Raw genomic sequence first — 23742 nt, 5'->3', positions numbered from 1 at the left:
ATACTTTGTTAGTTGTTCTTTCAAGATAAAAGCAGTCAGGTCAGCTTGTAATTTAAATTATCACACAAGTGCTATTTATTCACAGATAACCACTTTGCTTTATACGCAGCAGATGTGCTTTAAGTGCACTTCCCATTGACATTAAAGGACATGTACTCAAAGATTAAAATTTCATAAAGTTAATAATTTTACCACTTCATTAAGGACATTCGTAATGAAATCAGATTCTTTTTCTTTTTTCTTTTTTTTTCCTGTGACTGTATGGCAGTGAAAATGATAATGACCACCAATATAATCTTGGGCCGTAATACCGATTTGTACTCAAGTTTTTGTACTATTCGTGCAAATGCCAATACACTTTTGAGCTTGTAAAATTACTAGAAAGGTACCAGTAACCCCCAGAGGTCTATGAAACACACTTTTGAGAACTACTGATCTAGATCTCAGTATTTTTCTCATGTTTAGCCTTCATCTCCCTGGACTATAAAACATGTATTTCTTAGATTATCTCCGGTATTTCTTTGACTCTCACTATTTACATGTCATACTACCATTTCTGTGAAGAGAAGAGTTAACATAGTGGGCCCTAGACTGACTGCTATCTTTAAAAAAGGCCTACTTGCAAGTCTGGCCTTGGCTGGTGAATGGGGCTTTAGGTTTTTCCCACCATTTCCTGCTAAGAATGGCTCACTGAGCCTAGACTGTTTGTGCAAATAATATGGTTTATGCTGAATATCTGAATATCAATGAATATGGGCACTGAGTCACTAATGAGTTTTTCTGGCAGACCGCATTTTAGATGTGTTGTTACAATTCCTTGCTGGAAGAATTAACCATGTCCAGTGCAATCCCCGGAAGAGGACCCTCAGAAGCCACACCTGGTGTTTCCAGACTTCACCACAGGTGCCCTTTCTCTTTGCTGACTGAGCTATGAATTTTCACTGTAATAAGTCATAAATGTGAGTACAACTATATACTGAGCTTAGTCCTCCCAGCAAATCATATAGAACTTAGAAATGGTGCTTGTTTACACAATCTTAAACTAAACCAGTTTAAAATTGAACTCTCACATACTTCTCCCTTACCCTAAATCATGATGTTCCTATTTCTCCTTAGGGTATAATCATTCTTCTGGTTAAACACAGTATTTATTTCATATCCCTTCAAAAACCTCATAATTCAATTTATAATTCCTTTTAAATCTAATTTCTGGCCAACGGTTCTTCTGCACCTTTAATCTGCTCTACCATTACTAATTTTCTTAAAAAGTCATTTGATCAAATCAGACCTACTTAAAAATTTATAAAGCCTTCATACTGTTCACAGGAGAAAATCCAAACTTCTTAGACCAAGACGCTCTGAATTATTAACCTACTGAATGATCTATAATTGGCATTTAGCATATACTGTCTCACTATTTTAACCTTTGTGTTTATCTTGTATGCTCAGACAAGTTAAAAAGTTCTCTAAGATCAAGGACTACTTCTTTTGTTTTTTGCAAACCCTTAAGAAATCCCAGCCTAATACTACCTAGCATTTAGCAAACAACTGTTATTTATTGAGTGATGAAGAAACAATTAATTAATTCAGATTGGTTTAAATTAGTAGAGTCTCTGAAAACTATTAGTGAAATAAATGACTTCTACTTCCCTCTCTGATCCAGGATGGTTCCTAAGCATAGGTGTGTAAGTACAGGTTAAGATGCAGTCGACTACTAAATAAAAGGCTCAAAAGAAATATCTGTTTTATATCTGTATAGACTATTACTAAATATTTTTAGTATTTATATGATACCACTAATCATCATACAATTGTATTTTAACTTAATGTAAACCAATGGAAGAATTCACATTTATGGAAAGAGCTTATAGGTTGCATTTATTTTCATTGCAGTTAATACCAAACACTTTGTGGGAAAATAAACCTACTTTTATTGTGAATAGCTTACAAAAACACTAATCCAAACATGTTAACAACTTCAACAAGGCTATAAAGCAAAGAATACCATGTAATAGAAATTCCTGCAAAATTAATAATTAAAAGTCAAATGTTGAAAGGAACTATTTATTATGGAGACAAAACTAAACAAATGAATTGGATTTTAAAGCCCCAACCATAATGATGTGAAGCAGTTGGTGGTTATGCTAAAAACAATAACATTTTACTGTAAAATTTACTGTTTGCTACAGGGTGGTAAACATTAAGTTGAAAATTATGGACCATGTACAAGGCAATCTAATTCCCAAGTACCTGGAAAGTATTGCTATCCAGCAATTTCAACAATAAGATATTCTTACAATTGACAGAAGCCTTAGAGTGAGGCTATTATGCAGCATTCACTTTTTTTTTTTTTTAAGATTTTATTGATTTATTTCCTTAGAGAAAGCAAGCACAAGTGTGGGGAGGGGGCAGAGGAAGAGAAAGAATCTCAAGCAGACTCTGCTGAGTGTGGAGCCTGACATGGGGCTCGATCTCACAACCCTGAGATTATGACCTGAGCCGAAATCATGAGCCCGCTGCTTAACCAACTAAGCCACCAAGGTTCCCCTATTATGTAACATTCTTTAGTCATTAGTTTTCATTAAATGTATTCCTCTGCTGTTCTTAGGAGTGAATTGTACTAAACCAAAGAGTCACATTTTTATTCCTCCATAATTTTATAATAGCAGGCAAGCAATAATATGATTCAATTTAAAATAATTCATTTCATAGGAAAACTTTATATAAACACTTCAAGTTTTTGTGAGAAAATAATTGTAACTCATCTGGACAGTTATACTAATAAGTGAAAAATACCTCAAAAAATAGAACAAGTGCTTTTGTAGGGTCTTCTGGACTGAAGAAATATTCAATCTGAGCTTTTGAGAAAATATTCCTTACTTCTGAGAGTTTATATAGCAACCTTGTCAGTTCAGCCAACTGTTCCAAGTACTCTTTTTCTGTTGAGATAAAAATAATATAAAATTTGTATTTATTATACACATTTATATTACACACATATACAGAGAAAAGAGTAGGGAATGCAACATTCATTTATAACATCTTTAAAAAAAATCAAATTTCCACATAATTAAAGACTTTCAATTAAGTCTCTAAGGAAATACTTTATTAAAACCAAACAAATATATACTTGTGAATGTCCTAGCCCAAAAGTTATTCATGTAAAGTTAAATGATGTAATAAGGTATCAAAGTAAATTTGGAGCATTGTTTTCGGTCCAGCCTTTGTAAGACTTAAAAGCGGCCATAAAAACAGCTTTATGAAAAGGCATGTCCTATAGACAACCGGAACTGTATGGATATTTTTAAAAAATAAAGAAAGTGCAAGTATTACTCTATGGCTAATAATAGTAAAGCAGAAGAAAGGTAAAGTATCTAATATAAAACGGGAAAGAATTATTCATAATTGGGTATTTTTCTTTTTAAGGTGTTAACAGTGTGATATCTGGTTATTTACTTTATAGTTCTACTTTTTTGTGTGTGATCAGTTTAAGGTAAAAAAAACAGCTTGTCACCTGAGAGCAAGTTTTTGTTCCTGGCTTCCAAGGCAACAAGTTCTTTTATCTTTACAGGAGAGAAATTTGTCATATATGGTAACAGGAAAATATCAAGAAAAAGAAACAGGCTGCAAAAGGAAATAAGTTACTATATATATATATATATATATATATATATATATATATATATTACAAATATACTTTATATAATATTACAAATATATTTTGTATCTTTTCCTATTAATTTGTGTAACAGGAAATTTTAAACAGATTTAGATATCTAAAAAGCAAAATGCCTGAAATACTTACCAACTATCTGTCCAGGATTTGTATCAAGGAACAAATCATCAGGCACATAGAGGTTGTTTATATACATTTGCAAAACACAACGAATCCATGATCTTACAGTTAAGGCTTGAAAAGATACACAGCCTGAATGAGAAAGTGCTTCACATAACATGCTGTAAAAATAAGTTATAGGTATTAAAAACCAAAACCATAACCAAAACCTAAACCTGACAGTATGTTCCCTGAACATAGAGATTAAGAAATGAAGGAAAACACTGTAACATACACCACTTCTTGGCCTCACTTATTTTACAGACATACACATTAATGAAGATAGGCACTGTTGAAAATAAACACTACAGATACACTTGAAAAGAGGTTTTACATAAATATTCTTGCTTTCATCTGTAATCTTCTAATTTTTAATTTTCCTCTTTCCATCGGTAGCACATGTGTAGGGTTATGCCAAGGAAGAGACAGTAAGGTTAAAATGGGAAAATTGAGGTAGGGGCTTATAACCAGCTAGGTGAGATGATAATGAAGTATCAAATACAAAAAAAATAGTGGCCCTCAGAGTAAATAAAAACAGCAGTACTGGGATCCCTGGGTGGCGCAGCGGTTTGGCGCCTGCCTTTGGCCCAGGGCGCGATCCTGGAGATCCGGGATCAAATCCCACGTCAGGCTCCCGGTGCATGGAGCCTGCTTCTCTCTCTGCCTCTCTCTCTCTCTCTCTCTCTCTGTGACTATCATAAATGAATAAAAAATTAAAAAAAAAAAAAAAAACAGCAGTACTGATGACCATTTGTGTAAGAAAAAATTAAAGACAAAGTATATTTTTATGTGGGTCTTCTAACCAATCCCATTCCCATTCCTTTCTTTCCTGCTACCCCTCCTCATGGGTGGTTGTTATTAAGGAAGTCCAAAGTACCATCTGATAGGAAAAAAACAAAAATAAAAATCTTTATGAAGCCAAAGGCCTGACTAAATCTGTTATCTACTCATTTTATAATGGGGGGGGGGTAGTAGAAAGGATGAGGGTGGTCTTAAAACCATAAAATGTTAGGTAAAGTCAGAATTTAAATAATACATATAAATCATAACTGTGGGGCACCTGCATGGCTCACTGATCAGTTAAGTGTCAGTCTTTGGCTCAGGTCATGATCTCTGCATCCTGGGATAGAGCCCTGACTCCGGCTCCCTGCTCAGCAGGGTGTCTGCTTATCCCTCTCCGTCTGCCCCCACTCCACTTTTACACACTCTCTCTCCCTCTCTAATAAATGAATTAAATAAAAAAATAGTTTGAAAAACTATGAAAATAAGTTGCCACAAAGAGTACACAGTGCAGAACACAGGTTTGTCATGTATTACCTATACAACCTGCCCCAAATAATTTAACACCTTTACATTTCAGTTTCTTCAACTGTTATTATACACCAAATATTATTTTTTAAACTAAGTAAGTTTCAGTAAAATAGTTTCAGAAACTAAACAAATAAGTTAGTTTCAGCAAATAGTTTTAGCAAAAGTATTTAGAAAATTCGAATAATCTTTGCTATTATAGAATTCTCAAGCTAGAAGAGATTCTAGAAATAATCCAATTGAAGTTAAACTCCCTTACCTTACTACTGAAAGCCCATGAGAAGGTGATTTAATGTCTGCTTGGTGAGCTTTTTTATGAAAAGACCACCTCACCGAATGGCATCTCCCTTATCACTAGCAGCTTGGACAGGAACTACAAGGGTCTCTTAGGTTTGAGTATTCATTTTATTTTCCCTCATTTTGATATTCTTTTTTTTTTTTAAGATTTTATTTATTTATTCATAGAGACACAGAAGAGAGAGAGGGGCAGAGGAACAGGCAGAGGGAGAAGCAGGCTCCATGAAGGGAGCCCGATGTGGGACTCGATCCGGGGTCCCCAGGATCACACCCCAGGCTGGCTGCAGGCGGCGCTAAACCGCTGCGCCACCAGGGCTGCCCTCATCTTGATATTCTTATTCAAATCCTCCTGATTATACTATTTCTATTTTTATTTGTTTGTTTACTTATTTTAAAGATTTATTTATTTATTTATTTATTTATTCGTTCATTCATTCATTCATTCATTCATTCATTCAGAGAGAGAGAGAGAGAGAGAGACAGGCAGAGGAAGAAGCAGGCTCCATGCAGGAGCCCGACGTGGGACTTGATCCCAGGTCTCCAGGATCACACCCCGGGATGCAGGCGGCGCTAAACTGCTGCACCACCGGGGCTGCCCTTTATCTTTATTTATTGTGTGTTTTTTTGTATTAGGGTTCCTCAGATCTATTATGTAACAAAGCAGGAGACACAGAAGAGGAACCAATGTTCAGGGCAATGAAGTCTTGTTCATAGTAATACAAGAGTCAAGTCTTTAAAAATCTAACTGTGAAAGGGAAAGCTATTATTAAATCTAAAAATACAGTAATATACTAGTATCTTACAGACCAGGAATATTAATTGCAAAATTTCTTTCACAAAGTGAGTATAGGAAGGTCATTTCAGAATAGAATAAGGCAGTCCTATAAAAAGTTTTGAAAAAGGGCATAAACAGCAAGGTTTTATTTGTGTTTTAAAGCAGGCTGCTGCCATTGTCAAATGCGATACATCCAAAAGCAAAAAAACAAAAACAAAAACAAAAACAAAAAAACAGCCAAGTGAGAATACATGTAGTAAGATCATTTTTTATTTGTGAAGATTCTTACTTTCCTAATGCATTGATCAATCATGAGTTTCTATTAATGTGCACACCTGACATCAGGTTACTTACCTATTTTGTAGGCAATGACTTAAATATCTTGCTACAACTTTGGGCCAGATGATATCATCCCAACCAAAAAGTTGCATCACTGATATAACTGGCTGGGGCTGAAGATCTGATGGAGCTGTGCTGGGCATGTCCACTGCTAGCAAAGTAAAATCTAGGTTTAAAGTGGGAGAAATTTATGGTGAAGAATTTTTCAAAACTATTCCCCCCACCAAATTATACTGATAGTGAGAGAAAGAACTCAGCACTCAATAATAAAATATCACATTTAGAAATGCAGAACTAACAAAAAGCAAAAACTGAACTACATTCACGTTGCCAAAGAAATTTATGGAGCACTCATGTAGATCTCCAAGAATGGGTCTAGAATAATCTATCTCGGCATTATCACCATGAAATCTATAATGGCTTCTTCAAATTCCAAATTCTATATCTGGTGTTTCTGCTAATGTGCCTCTCTCACTCAAAAAAACCATTTAAAAAAATATTTCTAGCACTGACTTTTCTCCAAAAAAGCTAATATACCACCAGCCACAGAGAAGACATCACACTTACCTTAGACACTAGTCTTCTGTTACACGGCAAACTCCTATAATCAGTGTCATTCCACTTCCTCAGAACCCACTAAGCCTAGGAACTCGAATTCCTTAGTTAACCACATTAAACAAATATACTTTATTTTGTGATTTCCTGGGAATTCTCCAACTTAATTTATATTATATTAATTTATGTCAATAAATTGCTTATGAAGCACTGGCTCCTAAGCAGCTCTCTCAAACAGTGGCAGTCTATATTTCTCACCTCTCTCCTACATTTGAAGTACAGATAGGAGAGTTTGTTCTCTGGTCCCATGGCTGCTTCTACAGCATTCTCCCTTTCCTCCTCCTGAAAACCTCCAGCTTTGTCTCTCACATCATCAGATCCCAGTCACTAATGAATGCTTCTTGCTGTGTTCGCTTCCCCTCATTCCTTTAAGACCATAGCTCACTAACAACGTGCTCTCTCGTAGCACTCCTATCATAATCCTCGATGGCTTTCTTCTAATATCCTGGCCTCTCAGTTTCCCGAATTCCCCTTCTCAGTGAATCTATTTTCCATTCTGTTTCAGCCATTCACTTCTGGGCTGATACTGAGATATTGGCATTACCAATAGGTGCATTCTCTCCATAATTTCCACTTTCGGGACCCTCCTTCTGGCACCATACTAGCTTTCAAACCCTCTGCCTCTAGGTCCCCTGCTCCCAACAACTATGTGATTCTACCAGGACCTACAATTCATTGATCCTACAACTTTTTCCCTGTCCCTCACTGCACTTTCATGCCTCATCTTTCCCTTTTTAGGCAGTTTGATTGCACAAGCACTGTTATGCTTGTTTTGTATACTCTCAACTCCCTTTCTTCTTCTTGATTCGTTGTACTTGTTTGGAAAAAAGCATCTGTTCATCCCAACTCTTGGGGTCTTCTCTCCACATGCACCTATACCAGTGTAAAGGGCTGGTGAGCTGACTGACCTTACTTTAAATTTATGACTACAAACTTTAAGTTGGATCTCAGAGCTGGCCAGCATTCCTGCTACCTCATTACAATCCACTCAGACTTTTATTATCCTGGTGGGCTACTACATACCTTCTTTCCTCTCTGTCGCCAGCCAGCACCTCCTCCCTGTCCTCACTTTCAGCTAATGGCCTTAATTATTATTTCACAGTGAAATGAGAAACAAAAGCAAAGAACTACCACAAACTCCTGCCACCTCTGCCTAGACGCCTCCACCTGGGCTACAGACTGCCTTCTCTTCTGCTACTACAGATGATCAGAGGCCAAATCCTCTATGGGATCTTGTTATCTCTTGGGCATGGAAACACAAGAGACCCTCTTATATCGTCAAGTTTTCCCTCACTCCAGAACATTCCTGTCCGAATTACAAATATGCTAAAATTTCTCCTGTGTTATGAAAAAAACCCACAAATCTCTTTGACCCCACACTTGCCTCCCTCCCTCTAGCTAATATCGTTTTTCTACTTCTCTTAAAAAAGTGATAAAAAGATTTATCTGCATTTGCAACCTGCAATTCATCTTACATTTTCCCCTTGAATCCTCTTCAATCCGGCCACTGACCTCCCATCCTGCTACAGCCAATGACCCATCTCAGGCCTCCTCTGACTTGATCCATTACTGGCATTGGAGCGGTTGAGGACATCCCCCTTCCTTGAAATGTTTTGTCACTTGATTTCCAGGGCACTAGCCTTGGTTTCCCTCTTACTGACATTCCTTTGCAGTCTCCTCCCTTGGTTCATTTTTATCCTACACATCTGAACATAGGAATATTCTGGGGCCCCAACCTTAAACTTTTCTTTTCACCAACTTACTCTCATCAGCCACCTCATCCGGTTCATAGTTTGACTACTTACACATAGGTTCCCAACTGAACCTCCTCCCTGAACCTTACACTCATTATCCAAGTGCCTGCTCAACATCTTTTCTTACATTTTAGTGGATAACTGGAAAAAAAAAAAAAAAAGTCCAGTATCAAAGTCCTAGATTTCCCTCATACATATCTACTCCTGCCACAGTTTTCCTCACCGCAGCACACAGGGGATTCTTTCTGTATTCTGCTTCCTATATCCTATCCACTTAAAAATTCTATCGGCTCTATTTTCAAAATGCTTGCCTTCAGGTTGGAAACCTGACCACTCCGTACCACCTGTGCTCCCATGTGAGCCCAAGTTGCTCATTTCTGAGCGGTCCCTAACTGGCCTCGCTGTTGTCTGTTCTCAGTCTAGCAGCCAGAAGGATGCTCCCTACTCCTCTGCTCTGAACTCTTCCAACAGCTTCTCATCTCAGAGTCAAGGCAAAAGTCTTTACGAGTGCATACAAGGGAGAACACCAGCTAGCTCCCTGATACCTTCTGATCATATCTCTTGTCTCTCTCCCTTTCTTATGCCTTGTGACCTTTTATGGCTTCCCTGTGGTTCCTCAAACACACCAGACATACCCTTGCCTCTGGACTGGTGCACAGCCTTGGTCTCTCGCTTCCTTCAGGTTTCTACCTAAATGGTGCTTACTCAAGCCTTCCTATTTAAAATCACAGTTTGTGGGACACCTGGGTGGCTTAGCGGTTGAACATCTGCCTTTGGCTTAGGGTGTGATCCTGGAGTTCCAGGATCAAGTCCCACATTGAGCTTTGTGCATGGAGCCTCTGCCTGTGTCCCTGGCACCTCTCTCTGTGTCTCTCATGAATAAATAAATAAAATATTTTAAAAATAAAATTACAGTTTGCTTCTGGCCTTCCCTATCCGCTTTATTTTTATTTTTCTCCATAACACCATATATTACACATCTTACTCACTTACTGTTCTCTCCCCTGCACTAGACCCTAAACTCCACAAGAACATGTAACTGATATGTGAGAAAAGAAACTGTGGTCCCTTCACTCACTGGTATATCCACAATGGCAATAAAAGTGGGTGTCTGAGGACATTTTTTTTTTTTTTTTTTTTTTTTTAGGACATTTTTTTTTAATGCAGGAATTTTTTCTCTCCTAACCTATCAAGTCTTTATTTCAAAACAAATCCCAAACCCACAGATACTTTACTTTAAATGTATCTGTCATTTACTTTTAGCACCTAAGACAGCCCTGACTAAACTTATGTGGTATCATTTTTGTTTGCTGACTGTGAGTCAGGATGATGAATGGAAGAAAGATAAGTCATATTGGCTTCTAATGACTGCTTTGGTTAAACTGATTGAGTATCAATATTTATTTTCATAGACATTATAGTAGTTGGAAAACTGTTGTCCTGTCACAATTCTTCAATCTGTCATTTGCAATGTTTTAATTATGGAAATGCTAGCAGAATTCAAGATCTTTCACAATTTAAATCATTCAGTCTTTTATGTATGCTTTTAGCTCAGCTTTCCATTATTCACACCAGGGTAAAACAAACCGTGGTTTAGGTCTTAGGTTTTAAAATGCATTACATTCAAATGTATTAGATACTTTTTTATTTTTTTTTAAGATTTACTTATTTGAGAGAGTGAGAGAGCACAAGCAGGGGGAGTGGGAGAAGCAGGCTCCCTGTTGAGCAGATTCTGATGCAGGGCTCTATTCCGGGACCCTGGGATCATAACCTGAGGCAAAAGCATATGCTTAACTGACTGAGCCACCCCAGTGCCCCTCAAATGTATTACATACTTTTACACAAATTGCAACTAAATACATGTAGTTACCAGACTGATTTCTGTCTCATTGAGTACTTCTGCACATATTTTGGGTAAAATATCCCTTTGAGAAATATAATGATCTCTTCTTAGAAAATTGTATATATATGCTCATAAATTCAAATTCTTAACTATAATGTCCTGTGATTCAATTTCCCTTAAAGCCTAAGGACATGACCTTAGGCTAAGGGTCAAATTAATTAAAAATTACAACCTAAAATAGAATCTAATAGAAGTCAGAACAACCACATTCTATATAACTGATGTTATTCTGGTTGCATCTGCTTGGTGTTGAAGTGGAATTCATGCTGTATTCTTTTGCTCTCCATACAAGTAACTTCATCTTATACCCAGATATCTGCATACAGAATATGAAAATAAAGTACCTGAATTAGTATTAGAAGAAATCAAATGCTACCTTATTTTCCAAATATCACATAAGAAAAGTTTACATATATTCAATATATTTTTATGATTGAAACTTTTATTTTTAGCCAACAAACACTTAATTTTTCCCTCTACTAAGAGGAAAATAAACAAGCCAAAGGAACTTAATTTGACATATGTAATTCTTTTCATCTTGGGGCACCTTGAGTGTCTGCCTTTGGCTCAGGTCGTGATCCTGGGGGTCCTGGGATTGAGTCCTGCATCAGGCTCCCTGCAGGAAGCCTGCTTCTTCCTCTGCCTAAGTCTCTGCCTCTGTGTGTGTGTGTGTGTATGTGTCTTTCATGAATAAATAATAAAATAAAATCTTTAAAAAAATTGTTTTCATCTTGCTGGTTGTCCAAGTATTTATACTATAATAAGACTATATTGTATTATTGTATTGTATTGTTTAGACTATAATAGAAGAGTTTGTTACTAAGCAAATAGACGAAAAAATTGACAGAGTCTGCAAAATGAGAAGCTAATTAGCAAATTAACAACACTGACCTGCAGCTGCATCTGCAAGTTCTGAGAGAGGCACGGTCTGTGACATTCTCTGACTCTTCAAAAATGAAAAGAAATGTCTCCATAGTGCACTGGCAACTGCAGCAAGGTGGCGCTCTTTAGCCGATAATGAAGACTGCACAATTAGGTCCACATTCTCCTTTTGAAGTTCCTGACACAATTGTTGATGCATATTCCTAAAGAGAAATAAAAATATAGCTAACATCCAACAAATGCTTATAAAAATCTTCTTCAAATACATTTTGGGCTTTTAACATTTATATCATATGAAAACTGAAAGACCGTTTTATATAATTAAAACCTTTATGCCAAGACATTATGCATTTCTGGTTATTTGATGGATGAATGATGGCATATTAAGCACCATAAAGTTAATGTTAATTACTAATGTCAACCATTAATTATATGCTTTTTAATATGTCAGATCCAAATGAGAAACAGGCAGCTTCAGAATGAAGGTCTGCATTTTGCAACTCACTATGACAAGTGATTTTACTTACAATGTAGACATGAAAACAATTTTTTAAATCATTTTCTTCCGAGAGCTTTAGGACATGGATGTACCAAGTGGAAAATAAGTACATCTAGCTTGCTTATGTGTGGCATTTTAAATTACAATATTTTCCTACAAAAAACTCTGCCACATAACAATCTTGGTACTTTGTTCTAAAAAGATCCACAATCATTTTCATATAGCTGGTAATAATACACAATAAAAAGATACTGTTCTCTATAAAATAGTAAAACATGAATTCAATACTGCCTAAAATTTTGATTCATCATTTACTTATTTGCTTAATTCAATTAAAAATTTAGACATTTCTTGCAAATCAAAACTACAATAAGATATCACCTCACACCTGGGAGAATGGCTAAAATCAACAACACGAAACCACAAGTTCTGGCAAGGATGTGGAGAAAAAGGAACCCTCTTGATCTGATGGTGGGAATGCAAATTGGTACAGCCACTGTAGAAAACAGTATGGAGGTTCTTCAAAAAATCAAAAATAGAACTACCTTAGGATCTAGCAATTGCACCACTGCATATTTACCTAAAGAATAAAAGAACGCTAATTCAAAGGGATACATGCACCCCTGTGTTTACAGAATTATTTATAATAGCTAAGATATGGAAATAGGCCAAGTGTCCATTGATTGATGAATGGATAAAGATATATATACTGTATCGTGTGTGTGTGTGTGTATACACACACACATATATATATGATGGAATATTATTCCGCCATAAAAAAAGAATGAAATCTTTCCATTTGCAACAACACGTGCAATGACACGGATGAAACTAGAGTATAACGCTAATAAGCAAAATAAGTCAGGGAAAGACAAACATCATGATTTCACTTATATGTGGAATTTAAGAAACAAGGAAAAAAACAGAGGGAGCCAAATCAAGAAACAGACTCTTAACTGTTAAACTGGGAGGGGAATGGGTTAAACTGGGGATGGGGATTAAGGAGTGCACTTGTGATGAGCACTGGGTGTTGCATGGAAGTGTTGAATCACTATATTGTTTACCTGAAACTAATGAATACACTGTATATTAACTAACTGAAATTAAAATAAAAACTTAAAAAACAGAAAATTTAAGAGATTTTTGTAGTGATAGAGAATAGAAGGAATTTTTGCAATATCCCCGGCCACTAATAATTAAATTAAAGACAATTAAAGACAAAGCAGTGAAAAATAACCAACAGAGTGAGGAAGACTTCCTCTGATAGTAGTATTCCATTAAGAAAAATAGTAATTTTAAAAAAGAAATATTACATTAATTCTAACATTCTTGATGTTTTCAGTTAGTTAGGAACTAACTTATTAGCACATGTATCTCAAGCAATTCCACTGAAAGATCAAACTAGATCCAAGACCACATTTTAGTACTTTTCACGTAACTACACAGAAATAAATAAAAACTGTAGATTCTATAACATTAGGACATTGTGCCCCATGACACTGGAATTCTTGGATAATCATGAGGTACTACTTAATGCTCCTTGAAGTACTGAAAAAAAAAAAAGTATACAAATGCCTGGGGAAAGAAGATCATAGCAAGCAATTCTCATAAAAAGCTAACCAAATATATCCTCTCTTGTAAAAACCTACCTGAGATGCTTTCAACTTGAACTACTGGATAGAGAACAATTTCAGGTCCTTTGGCTTGGAATAAGTTGAATATCAAACCACTAAAATCCATTTGGCGCCTAACTTAATTGCTGACATCAACATAGAGAGTATACAACAACATATCAATACACTGGAGTCCAAGCAAAATAATACCACCACTGGCAAACCTATTTATAGCTTTTTCAAAGTACACTGTTTTCAAAGAATAATAAATACCTTACTGTACTTGGGTAGGATGTATTGTGCTCACGATTTCTACATAAGTAAGCCATTTCTTCACTACCTAAACTCTATTCCCTAGGGAGGGCTATCATTTCTGATCATCTTCTTTGTGCTAGAAATTCTTTAATTAAAAATCTGAACAATTCTATGAGATAGATATCAGTAATCGTCTTTATAAATGATGAAGCTGATAGTGAGAAAGTTAAATATACCCAAAGGTTACATGGCTAAGAAGGGTAGGCTCTATAATCTGAACTTAAAACTGACTCTGAAGCCTGTACTTTCTTCTTACACACTAAGACATGCACACTTTAAACTGACCAATTTTCTTCTCCTCGCTGGGTTGAAGAAATTTCAGTAGGCCTAAGAAAAAAGAGCTAGAAAAGCCACATGTAGCTTTGCCTTGTGAAGAGGCAGGGGCAACACTACAATTCTCTATTAGGAAAAACCACAAGAGATACCAAGAAAAATGCATTCAAGGCAATACTGAAAAAGGCCAACAAATCTGAACCACTTTTGACCTCTCTAGACTGAAATGTTGAGGTATCAAGGGGTATTTGCTACGACTTACTATATCCCTTATATCAGAGACCTGATTCAGAGGTTTGAAAAAAACAAACCGCTAGGTTAAAAGGTTAAATTTAGAGATTACATCCTCCAAGATAAGAGTTAACACAACAAAAAGAAGTTCCAATTAAGTGTAAGACATTGACCCAAAATCAGACTTGTTTTAGAAATGTGCATGTACTTTCCATTTTGGTTCCAAAGAAGCTATATATTCTGGGAATATGCAAAACACTTTCTGCTTGATGGTTTAAATGTTCAAGCAATATCAGTTTGAAAAAAAAAATATCAGTTTGAATAAGAATGATAATTTGAGAAGGGAGACAGAACGTAAAGACTGCTAACTCTGGGAAACGAACTAGGGGTGGTAGAAGGGGAGGAGGGCGGGGGGTGGGAGTGAATGGGTGACGGGCACTGGGGGTTATTCTGTATGTTAGTAAATTGAACACCAATAAAAAATAAATTAAAAAAAAAAGAATGATAATTTGCTATTTTACCACAAAACAAAGTTGTTTAGGACCTTATAATAATTTATATAAACATGAACAAATCAGAGAGGGACAGATGCAGGAAATGTCAAGGACATACTATTGTAATAGGAGTCTGAGGGAGAATTCAATTTCTGTACTATAGCCAAACAATTAGAAATACCCCTTGTAGTCACAGGTGATTTTTTTTTTTTTAATTACACTTTCTGGATGAGAAAACGAACTACACAAATACCACAGAAAAATAAATTACATTACATGTGACTGCATGTCTGCTGAAGGTACATTTACAAAAACGCAAATATTGAGAGAAGTTCACTACAGGTAACGAAGTAAATAAAACACAAAACATATATGAAGTCTATAAAGAATGTTATATAACAGAGTTTTAGATATCATGGCTATCTTATGAAATATTTTCTACCTTCTTTTGACAAATAGCAAAAAAGCCTGAAAATAAATTTATTGCATAGAAAGTAAAATATAACTTCGGGTCAAAACCAAAAAGAAGTATCGCAATAGTTATAGAACCTCCCAACTTGGCAAATTTTTTTTTTTTGCAAATGTTTTGAGTAGAGACAAACGTAACATGGGTTAGTATTATTTTGGAAATACACACATGGGGAAATATACATGCTTAAGCATCCCACTTACATTCTAAAAGATTCAATATAGTATAGTAGAAAATAAAATTTGAAGGCAGCCCGGGTGGCTCAGCGGTTTAGTGCCGCCTTCAGCTCAGGGCCTGATCCTGGAGTCCTGGGATGGAGTCCCACTTCAGGCTCTCTGCATGGAGCCTGCTTCTCCCTCTGCCTGTGTCTCTGCCTCTCTCTCTGTGTGTCTCTCATTAATAAGTTAATAAATATTTAAAAAATAAAATAAAATAAAATAAAATAAAATTTGAACATCAAGTTATTCCAATTGTAGCTTTCATAGAAACAAAAGCAACACCCAGCACTCACTGGTATTTACCAAGTGCCAAGAATCATGTTAAGTGTTTTATAAGTATCATTTCCTACCTTAAGAATTAGGTACAGTTATTATTATAATCTATAAATGGGGAAACTAAGGCAAAAGTAGTAACACGTTGGGTAACAGCTGGTTATTAGCAAAACTACTCAGAGCTGTGTGAACTTGAAAAAAAGCAAGTAACCTCCCAATTTTTATTTAAGAGTCAAGAAGAGGAACAATCACTTGCTTTATCCACAGTTAGGTTTATTTGTAAGGATCACATGAAATAAGATCCTCAAAAATGTTTAGAAACCCATCACTGCACCATGTAAATACTCAAATTTTACATACCTAATTATCCAGGTCTTCTTAGGCTTTTAACTTAGCTCTGGTATCCTGCCTTCTTTGGCTTACTTCATTATGTTCAAGCACTTTCCTGATTCCAATGTCCTACTGCTCTTTTGTGCCATTTTCCAAAATCTGTTTTCCTGTTTTTATCTTTCTACTACTTCTTGCTGTGATTTCACACAGTCACTTATCCATCACAGCCCCCAGGTTCCCAGCCCTACACAGTCATGCAAATACATTGAGGCATCTATCCCACAAGAAACAGCGGCTTGCACCTGAACTGCTGCTGCCAACCTGGTCTCTGCAACCCGTTCCTTCCTAATACCTTAGGCAGACTTCTGGGAACACTTCCTGGACTACTCTATAAGGTTTTACTTCTAATCTTCCCTTCCTCTTGTTCTTACTGTAAGTGATAATTACAGAACAAGGTATGACATCCTGTACATCGCTTTCCTAGTAGTCATTATTGCATATGTAGTATTCCTAATATATTATGCTTCAAAATTTAAAGAAAATTTGTCTGGTGATGGATCTTGAAACCACAGAAAAAGCATAATACAATAATAAATGCAACTGATAAGAGCTAATAGCAAGGGATTAACAAAGATTAATAACTGAATTTCTTTTTTAGTTCTATTCCTAACCTGGCAACTTTCTTTAATCAGTATTAGTGAAAAATAAAATGGTAGGTCCTGAGTTAAAAAGTTGTTTCTAAACCACTACAGGTAATTATTCCAAGTATCTGATTTAACTAACAGGAGACTAGATGGGAATCAGATTATTCTATGACCATTTTTAGTTTCAGTTAAACTCGCTAAAAAACCTTGGGTATCTTTGATCCTCTTATCATTCTTGTTTTCCTCTAAAAAACAGGCTATAATCTGCTTTACTACCCAGAAATAATATAACAATCGAAGTAATGACCTTACCAGAAGAAAATCCCTATGTTTTAAAGGTGGAAGTTATCCTAAAAATCATCCAATCCAATCTTATCTTCGTAAATTAAGAAAAAAAAATTTATATATATATATATATATATATATATATATATATATATATATACACAGCCTTCTGCTACAAAGAGACTTTTGCAAAGCCTCACTGTGAGAGAATGGTAGCTTGAGTGTTGACCCCCCAATTCTGTATTCCCCAGTCATCAGGGAGAGGCAATTAGTAAGAAACCAGGCTGGCAAGCAGCAGCCTAGGTATGTATGCCTTGCAGTGCTTCCCTGTAATAGTTCAATGTATTTCTGTGTAAGTGGAAGAGTGGTGAATAGATGGTGATGACTAAGTGAATATGTGAGAACAAGGCTGTTCTGACTATTGACGGACTGTGACAAATAGAGCAGCACTGGTGATGATGCTTCCAGACACATATAATAATGCATTAATTAAGACTAAACAGCCTTCTCAAGATGTAAGGAAAACTGTCCAAATGCACACTTGTCCAGGAGAGAGAAGACTAGATTGTGACCCCAGAAAACTTCTGAGACTTAGTTTTTCATCTGTTAAATGGAAATAATGCTCTATTATTCTCCATGGAACTGTTAAAACTATCAAGTCATATGACTTAGGTAAGGAAGATAATATGTATTTTAGTCACATTTCTACTGCTTCTAAATCCTAATAACCATGTTCATGATGCAGTATTGCATTATCTAGGAAAGCATGGACTTTAGAGACAGACAGAGTATAAAGCCTACTCTGTCAATTACTAGTTATGTGGCCATTTCCTCATCCGTCCCAAGAATTCTTAGTAAGACACTTCCATAAATGGCCAACAAGAATCGAAGATTGTCTATGGAGAATATATATGCCAGCCTTATTCTGTTTTGGCCTTTACTAACTAATTTAATCCTATAGATACTATTATTATCTCCATTTTAAATATAAGAAATCTAAGTACAGAAAGGACAAATAATTTAACAGGTCATACTGTTAGTAAGCAGCAGAGTTAGAATTTGAACACAGGCTCTCTAACATCCATGCAACTATGTTACAACTACCTTAAATATCATTTTGCTATCCATATAAATAGGACATGTTTCAAATGTCATACTGTTACATTCACTGATTCATATGCTAAGTTCCTAAAAAAGGTAGTTACAAACTAGTATAACACCCAATCCCAGGTGGCAAACCAGTTGCACCCACATTAAAGGCTTGACACTTCTGGGGAAGTGCAGGTCATTCTATAAGGATCCCAAAAGTCAACAAATATGTCATAACTTAAAAAATTTCCTGTGGCCCATAATTAATTACTTCACAAGACTAGGAAAGAGAAGAAACAGGAATCCAGTGCTGAGTCTGGCAAACCAAGCATGCTCATAACAATGTTGCCTTGTGGTTTTACAGAATAACATTGGTAACATACTTAAAATCTGAGTTGCTTGCCCCTATGTGCAAAATATGGTATGGCATGAAAACATGCCAATAAAACGTGTTTTTTTAGGAATTACTTGTATAATTTTATTACTCACATTTATAAATAATCATGGGTCTCAAGTCAGTTAAGTTTTCCAGTGTTATTTCACTTCATTTTATTGCATACCAATAAAAAGATCTACCTTGATAGTTCTCAATCTTGACCATCATCAAAATGATCTGTAGAGCTTTCTAAAATTACTAACGTCCTACTTTTACTAAAGATCTTCCTGCATCTTCAAAGTTTGGGACCTAAATACATTATTTGCTTTAAAATTCTGACTCAGGAGGTCTGGGGAGGGGCCAGAGAGTTTATATTTCTATTATAAGGTAGATGCTGCCAGCCCTGGACCACACCTTAAGCTCTCATCTTCCTCATTTTCCTGGTCTATAAAATGGGGGCAATAATAGTACCTACAGGACTAAATTAATTACAATCAAATACTTAGAACAGGACTGATACATATATTTAATAAAGTCTTTTTTCTTTTGCTCAACAATAAAAGTTACTTCATTTATTGTATATGTCCTATTTAATTCTTGTACCAGATAAGGATATGGCTATGCAACCACACTGAGTAGCAAGACGATATGTAATTCTGTACTAGAAAAGGGTTAAAAACCATTCCTCTACTCTCTAGTCAGAAAAAAACCTGTAGGTTTTATTCCAGCTCAGAGAAAAAGATCATTGAGGGCAACAGAAGAAAATGGGCATGGAAATGATTCTCCAAGACCAGGTTGAGAACTGAGTATGTGAAAAGGAGTAGAGTAGAAGTACAAAGGTATACAAAATCCACTCATTTATTCTCTAATTCCACATGTACTGTGTATGTCCTAGGCAGTATGGATACAAAGTTTATTACAGAGTCTCTTCCTTTCTGCCTTTCATTCTATTTGAATGAGAGATATATAATGAAAGGAACATTATGTGTTAACATTTTAGGTTGTGGTAAGCTTTATAGATAAAATGTAATCAAGGTATAGAGATGATGATTGATGGGAATTAATATTTCAACTAGGATGATAAGGAAACATCTACTGAGAGGGTGACATTTGAATAAAAACCTAAGCAAGTAAGGGAGGGAACCACATGGATTTACAGAGGGAACGTGTTTTAGGGAGAAGAAACACCAAATGCAAATGTGCCAAGGTTGGCAGTTTCATAGGCTCAAGGAAAAACAATTAGGGAGCTAGTTGGCTGCAGCACAATGGGTGATGGAAGGAACAGCAGATGAATTCAAAGAGATAACTGGGTTCCAGATTTTGTAGGGCTTTGTAAGCCATGGTAAGGAAGTTGGATAAAATCAAGGTGAGTAACTACACCAAAGCAGAAGAGTAACATAATGTACATCTTTAAAAGAAAACAAAAGAAAATGTGTTTGGGAAAAGAAAGAAAAAGTAGCCATTCTATCATGGAAAATTTTTATAGTGACATTAGAAGGCAATACATTTAAGAATGGGAAATATGGCCACATTTGTTCATTCACATGCTTTCTTCATTCACTTCACAAAAACTTACTCAGCACCAATCACTTGCATCTGATGCCAGGAATACAAAAACAATTAAGGCAGATTCTGCTGTTAAAACAAACAAACAAACAAACAAAAAAAAAACAAAAAATAATTTAAAAAAAAATCAAGGTTTCATTTTAAAGGTAGTAAAGAACCACTGAAGGATTCTGAACTGAGGAATAGCATAATGAAAACAGTGCTTTGGGAAAGATTAATCTGGTAATGGCAAACAGAATGGGTTAGAATAAGAACTGACTAGAGACCGGAGAGACCAATTATGCAGCCTCTGTAAATATCTAGGTATGAGCTAATATGCAATTTGAGCTACTTATGAAAGGAAAAGAAAGCTCACAGTAATTATTTGGCATGTTGTGAGGGAGAGGAAGGTGCAGCTTTTTTTGTTTTGTTTTGTTTTGCTAAGTTTTTGGGGAGGGAAACTTTGCCTGGTAGTTCAGCTCATTTTACTGAACATTTTAGTATCTATTAATTACGTGAGGTACTACATTAGATGCTATCAAATATGGCCCTTGCTCTCAAAGAATATACAATCAAGTGGTGAGAAAGAGGTATGTACAGAGTATTGTAATGCACAAAGGAACATCTGGTCCACGTGGGGGTTTGCCGAAGACTTCTTGGAGTAGAAATGCCATTATAAGGTCATGGAAGTTGTGTCAGGCAATGAAAAAATAATACAAAAAAGTTTCAAAAAATTGAAATGATATGAGTAAATCATAGTGACATGATATTGCATGGTGTATGAGACAACTCACAAACAATTTAGTATTACCAGAAGATTAAAGGTCAAGGAGCAGAACGATGGAAAAATGAAGCTAGAGTATTGATGGAGACCAGGTCAAGAAGGGCCATGCCCTCTAAAAAGTTAGACCTACAAGTGAATTCTTTAAAGGAGAGAGAATCAACAGAGACCAAACCAATACCCAACATTTATCTGCCCAATTGTTTGTTTCCAATATACCTAGAGCTTATAAGGACTACCCCATTTACTTATAAACAGCCTGTGTAAATACACAAAGCTAATGTTATAATGCTATTCATCTTTGAAATATTTTCATTAAAAAGAACCCAGACTGGTAAGTATGAGCATACATGACTTGGTACATATACAAATATATATAATTCATCACAATAAACTATAAAAATGTATCTTTTGCACATGCTTAAATGTTTTTATGCTCCCATCTAATAAAAGTGAGCACAGGAGAACAACCTGAGCATGTCTGACTTATAAACATTAACACTGTTAGCACAGCATAGTGCAAATGCTCTTAGCAAATGGGTGCTCGACTGCACTACCCTAAGTGGAATATATTTACTTTGCTCTGGAGTCTGCTTCTGCCATTTATTCTGTGTTTTGGAGAAGCATTTAACCTATAATCAACAAGTAATAGTCTTAAACTTAACACAAAGAATCAAGGAAAAAGTATTATGCTAGATATTAAGATTTAAGCTTTATAGCACCTTAAGATGCCTTCAAGGAAATTGTGGAGGGTAGTGACCACATCAAGGTTTGGTTGAAATTTTTTGACATTTTAACTAAAATAAACCAGAGGCATAAGGATGCCATGACTTAAGGATTTCTAAAGAGACAAGAAAGCAATCACCACCTGACCATGGCAACTCATTTCAAAGGGATGTTACAATAACCTTGTACTGCTTCTGTTCAGTTAGGGCCCTCATTTCCAGGAACACATCCTCTAAATTCAATACCAGGTATGTGGGTCCAAGAAATGGATGAAAGCAAGAGACGGAGAGATTATGGGTTCAATAAAAAACTAGTCCGTTTCTAAGTTTGCCTGCTACCAGAATATCATCTGAGTAAGATCATGAGTTATGATCCAGGATCTTTTGTCTTTGATGTTAAAGGCACTGAGAGGTGAGATCATCCCTTGTAAGAATTCTCACAATAAAATATACACATCTTTAATAAAATACCTAAAGCTGTCATACTGTTCTTTGGGGATTTTAAATACAATTCTCTTCCTCTTTAACTGTAAACAGACAGGTATAATAGCAATCATACATGCACAGATCTTTATCTAAAATGGTGAGTTATGTATAGAATTCTCATACAAGAAAAAGGAGGGAGGGAAAACCCCTTAGGAACTGGTGGCTAAAAAAAGAAAATCAGAGTACAAATAGTTACTTGTAATATTGGTAGGCAATGGTATAAACAAAATGTTTATGGAAAATGCCTTCATTTTGGAACAGAAATCACTAATCTATCAAACTTAGCAACACCAGAGCCAATAATATCTGGTGATATTAAACACACGTAACAATCTTTCATCTTCTTTCTCCTCTTGTATGTACCATCTCTGTTCCACTGCCCTTGTGCTATTCCATCATATACTGAATACTGATGCAGTTTTAAAACACGGCCACAAATTCTTTGGCACTCCTAAGATCTGGGAGATCTGTGACTGCTTTGACTGACAAGAATGTAGCAGATATGACACTATGTTACTCCAAGGTTTGTTAATAAAAGGCCATGATGTTTCTGCTTTGTTTGCTGGGAAAACAGTCTTGGAGCCCTGAAATGCCATGCATGAAGTACAGTTGCCTTGAGAACACTCTTTGGAGAGGCCATAGGTAGCACCTGAGTCAATAGTCCTAAGTAGGCCTGCCCTTCAACCATACTAGCTCAGACACTAAACATGTTAGTGAAGAAGTCATTGGGAACTGGATCTTACAGCTTCAGAACAGCCCTTTGCCTTTTGTATTACCCCCAGAAAGAATCATCCTAGCTGAAGCCCCAGACAAGGTGGAGCAGAGAAGAGGTGTCCTTGGCTTTCCAAATTTCTCACCTACAGAATCTGTGATCATAATAAAAGGGTTGTTGCAGTGTTCCATGCCACTATATTTTGGCATGGTCTAGTATGCTCTAAATAACAGGTGTCCACTATATATGAAGGAATTCGGGATTCAAAGATGAAAAGATATAGACCTGACCTCAAGGAATGCACACATGGGGAAGGGGAAACAAAGATTTCTTTTTATTAAAAGTATAACCAAGCGGTGGTATCTGTAAAAGTGCCAAAACCAGATTTAAGATCAAATAGCTTCTTTTTACCCTCCTAAGAACCATCTGCAATAATCTCAGAAATTCTAGACTTGGTTAGGACAAATGAGTTACAGGTATAAGGGTCAACCAAAGAAAAGCTACTTCATTTTTCCACCTGTCCAGTACAAAACATCTATATCAAGCCTGCACTGAGATATTTTATATTACCATATTTACTCTTGATACATTTTATTCAGTTCTGTTCCTTTCACATTTCATTAATAATTGACAGCTCTTTTTTTGAACTGAGTTTCATTTTAATTTTCTCTAGATA

The 23742-nt window shown here is 35.9% G+C and overlaps 1 protein-coding gene across 4 annotated transcripts in view; it reads right to left on the bottom strand.

Moving 5' to 3' along the window:
* The window catches only part of MMS22L (MMS22 like, DNA repair protein), a 129483-nt gene that overhangs the window by 31171 nt on the left and 74570 nt on the right, over nt 1-23742 (bottom strand). For all 4 annotated transcript variants that reach the window (XR_012033840.1, XM_072831997.1, XM_072831999.1 and 1 more), the window contains exons 15-18: nt 11718-11911; nt 6570-6720; nt 3806-3957; nt 2797-2939 (exon numbers count right to left, since the gene is read on the bottom strand). Coding sequence is in view for 3 of the 4 variants with exons in the window: in XM_072831997.1 (XP_072688098.1) it covers nt 2797-2939; nt 3806-3957; nt 6570-6720; nt 11718-11911 (640 nt within the window). In the remaining variant the exon portion in view is untranslated. The remainder of the gene's footprint in view (nt 1-2796; nt 2940-3805; nt 3958-6569; nt 6721-11717; nt 11912-23742) is intronic.

Source organism: Canis lupus, chromosome 7 (genome assembly GCF_048164855.1).
Source record: "Canis lupus baileyi chromosome 7, mCanLup2.hap1, whole genome shotgun sequence".
Classification (NCBI taxonomy): Eukaryota; Metazoa; Chordata; class Mammalia; order Carnivora; family Canidae; genus Canis; species Canis lupus.
Note: the sequence above shows the minus strand (reverse complement) of the source record. Positions and strands in the feature narration are given on the sequence as shown.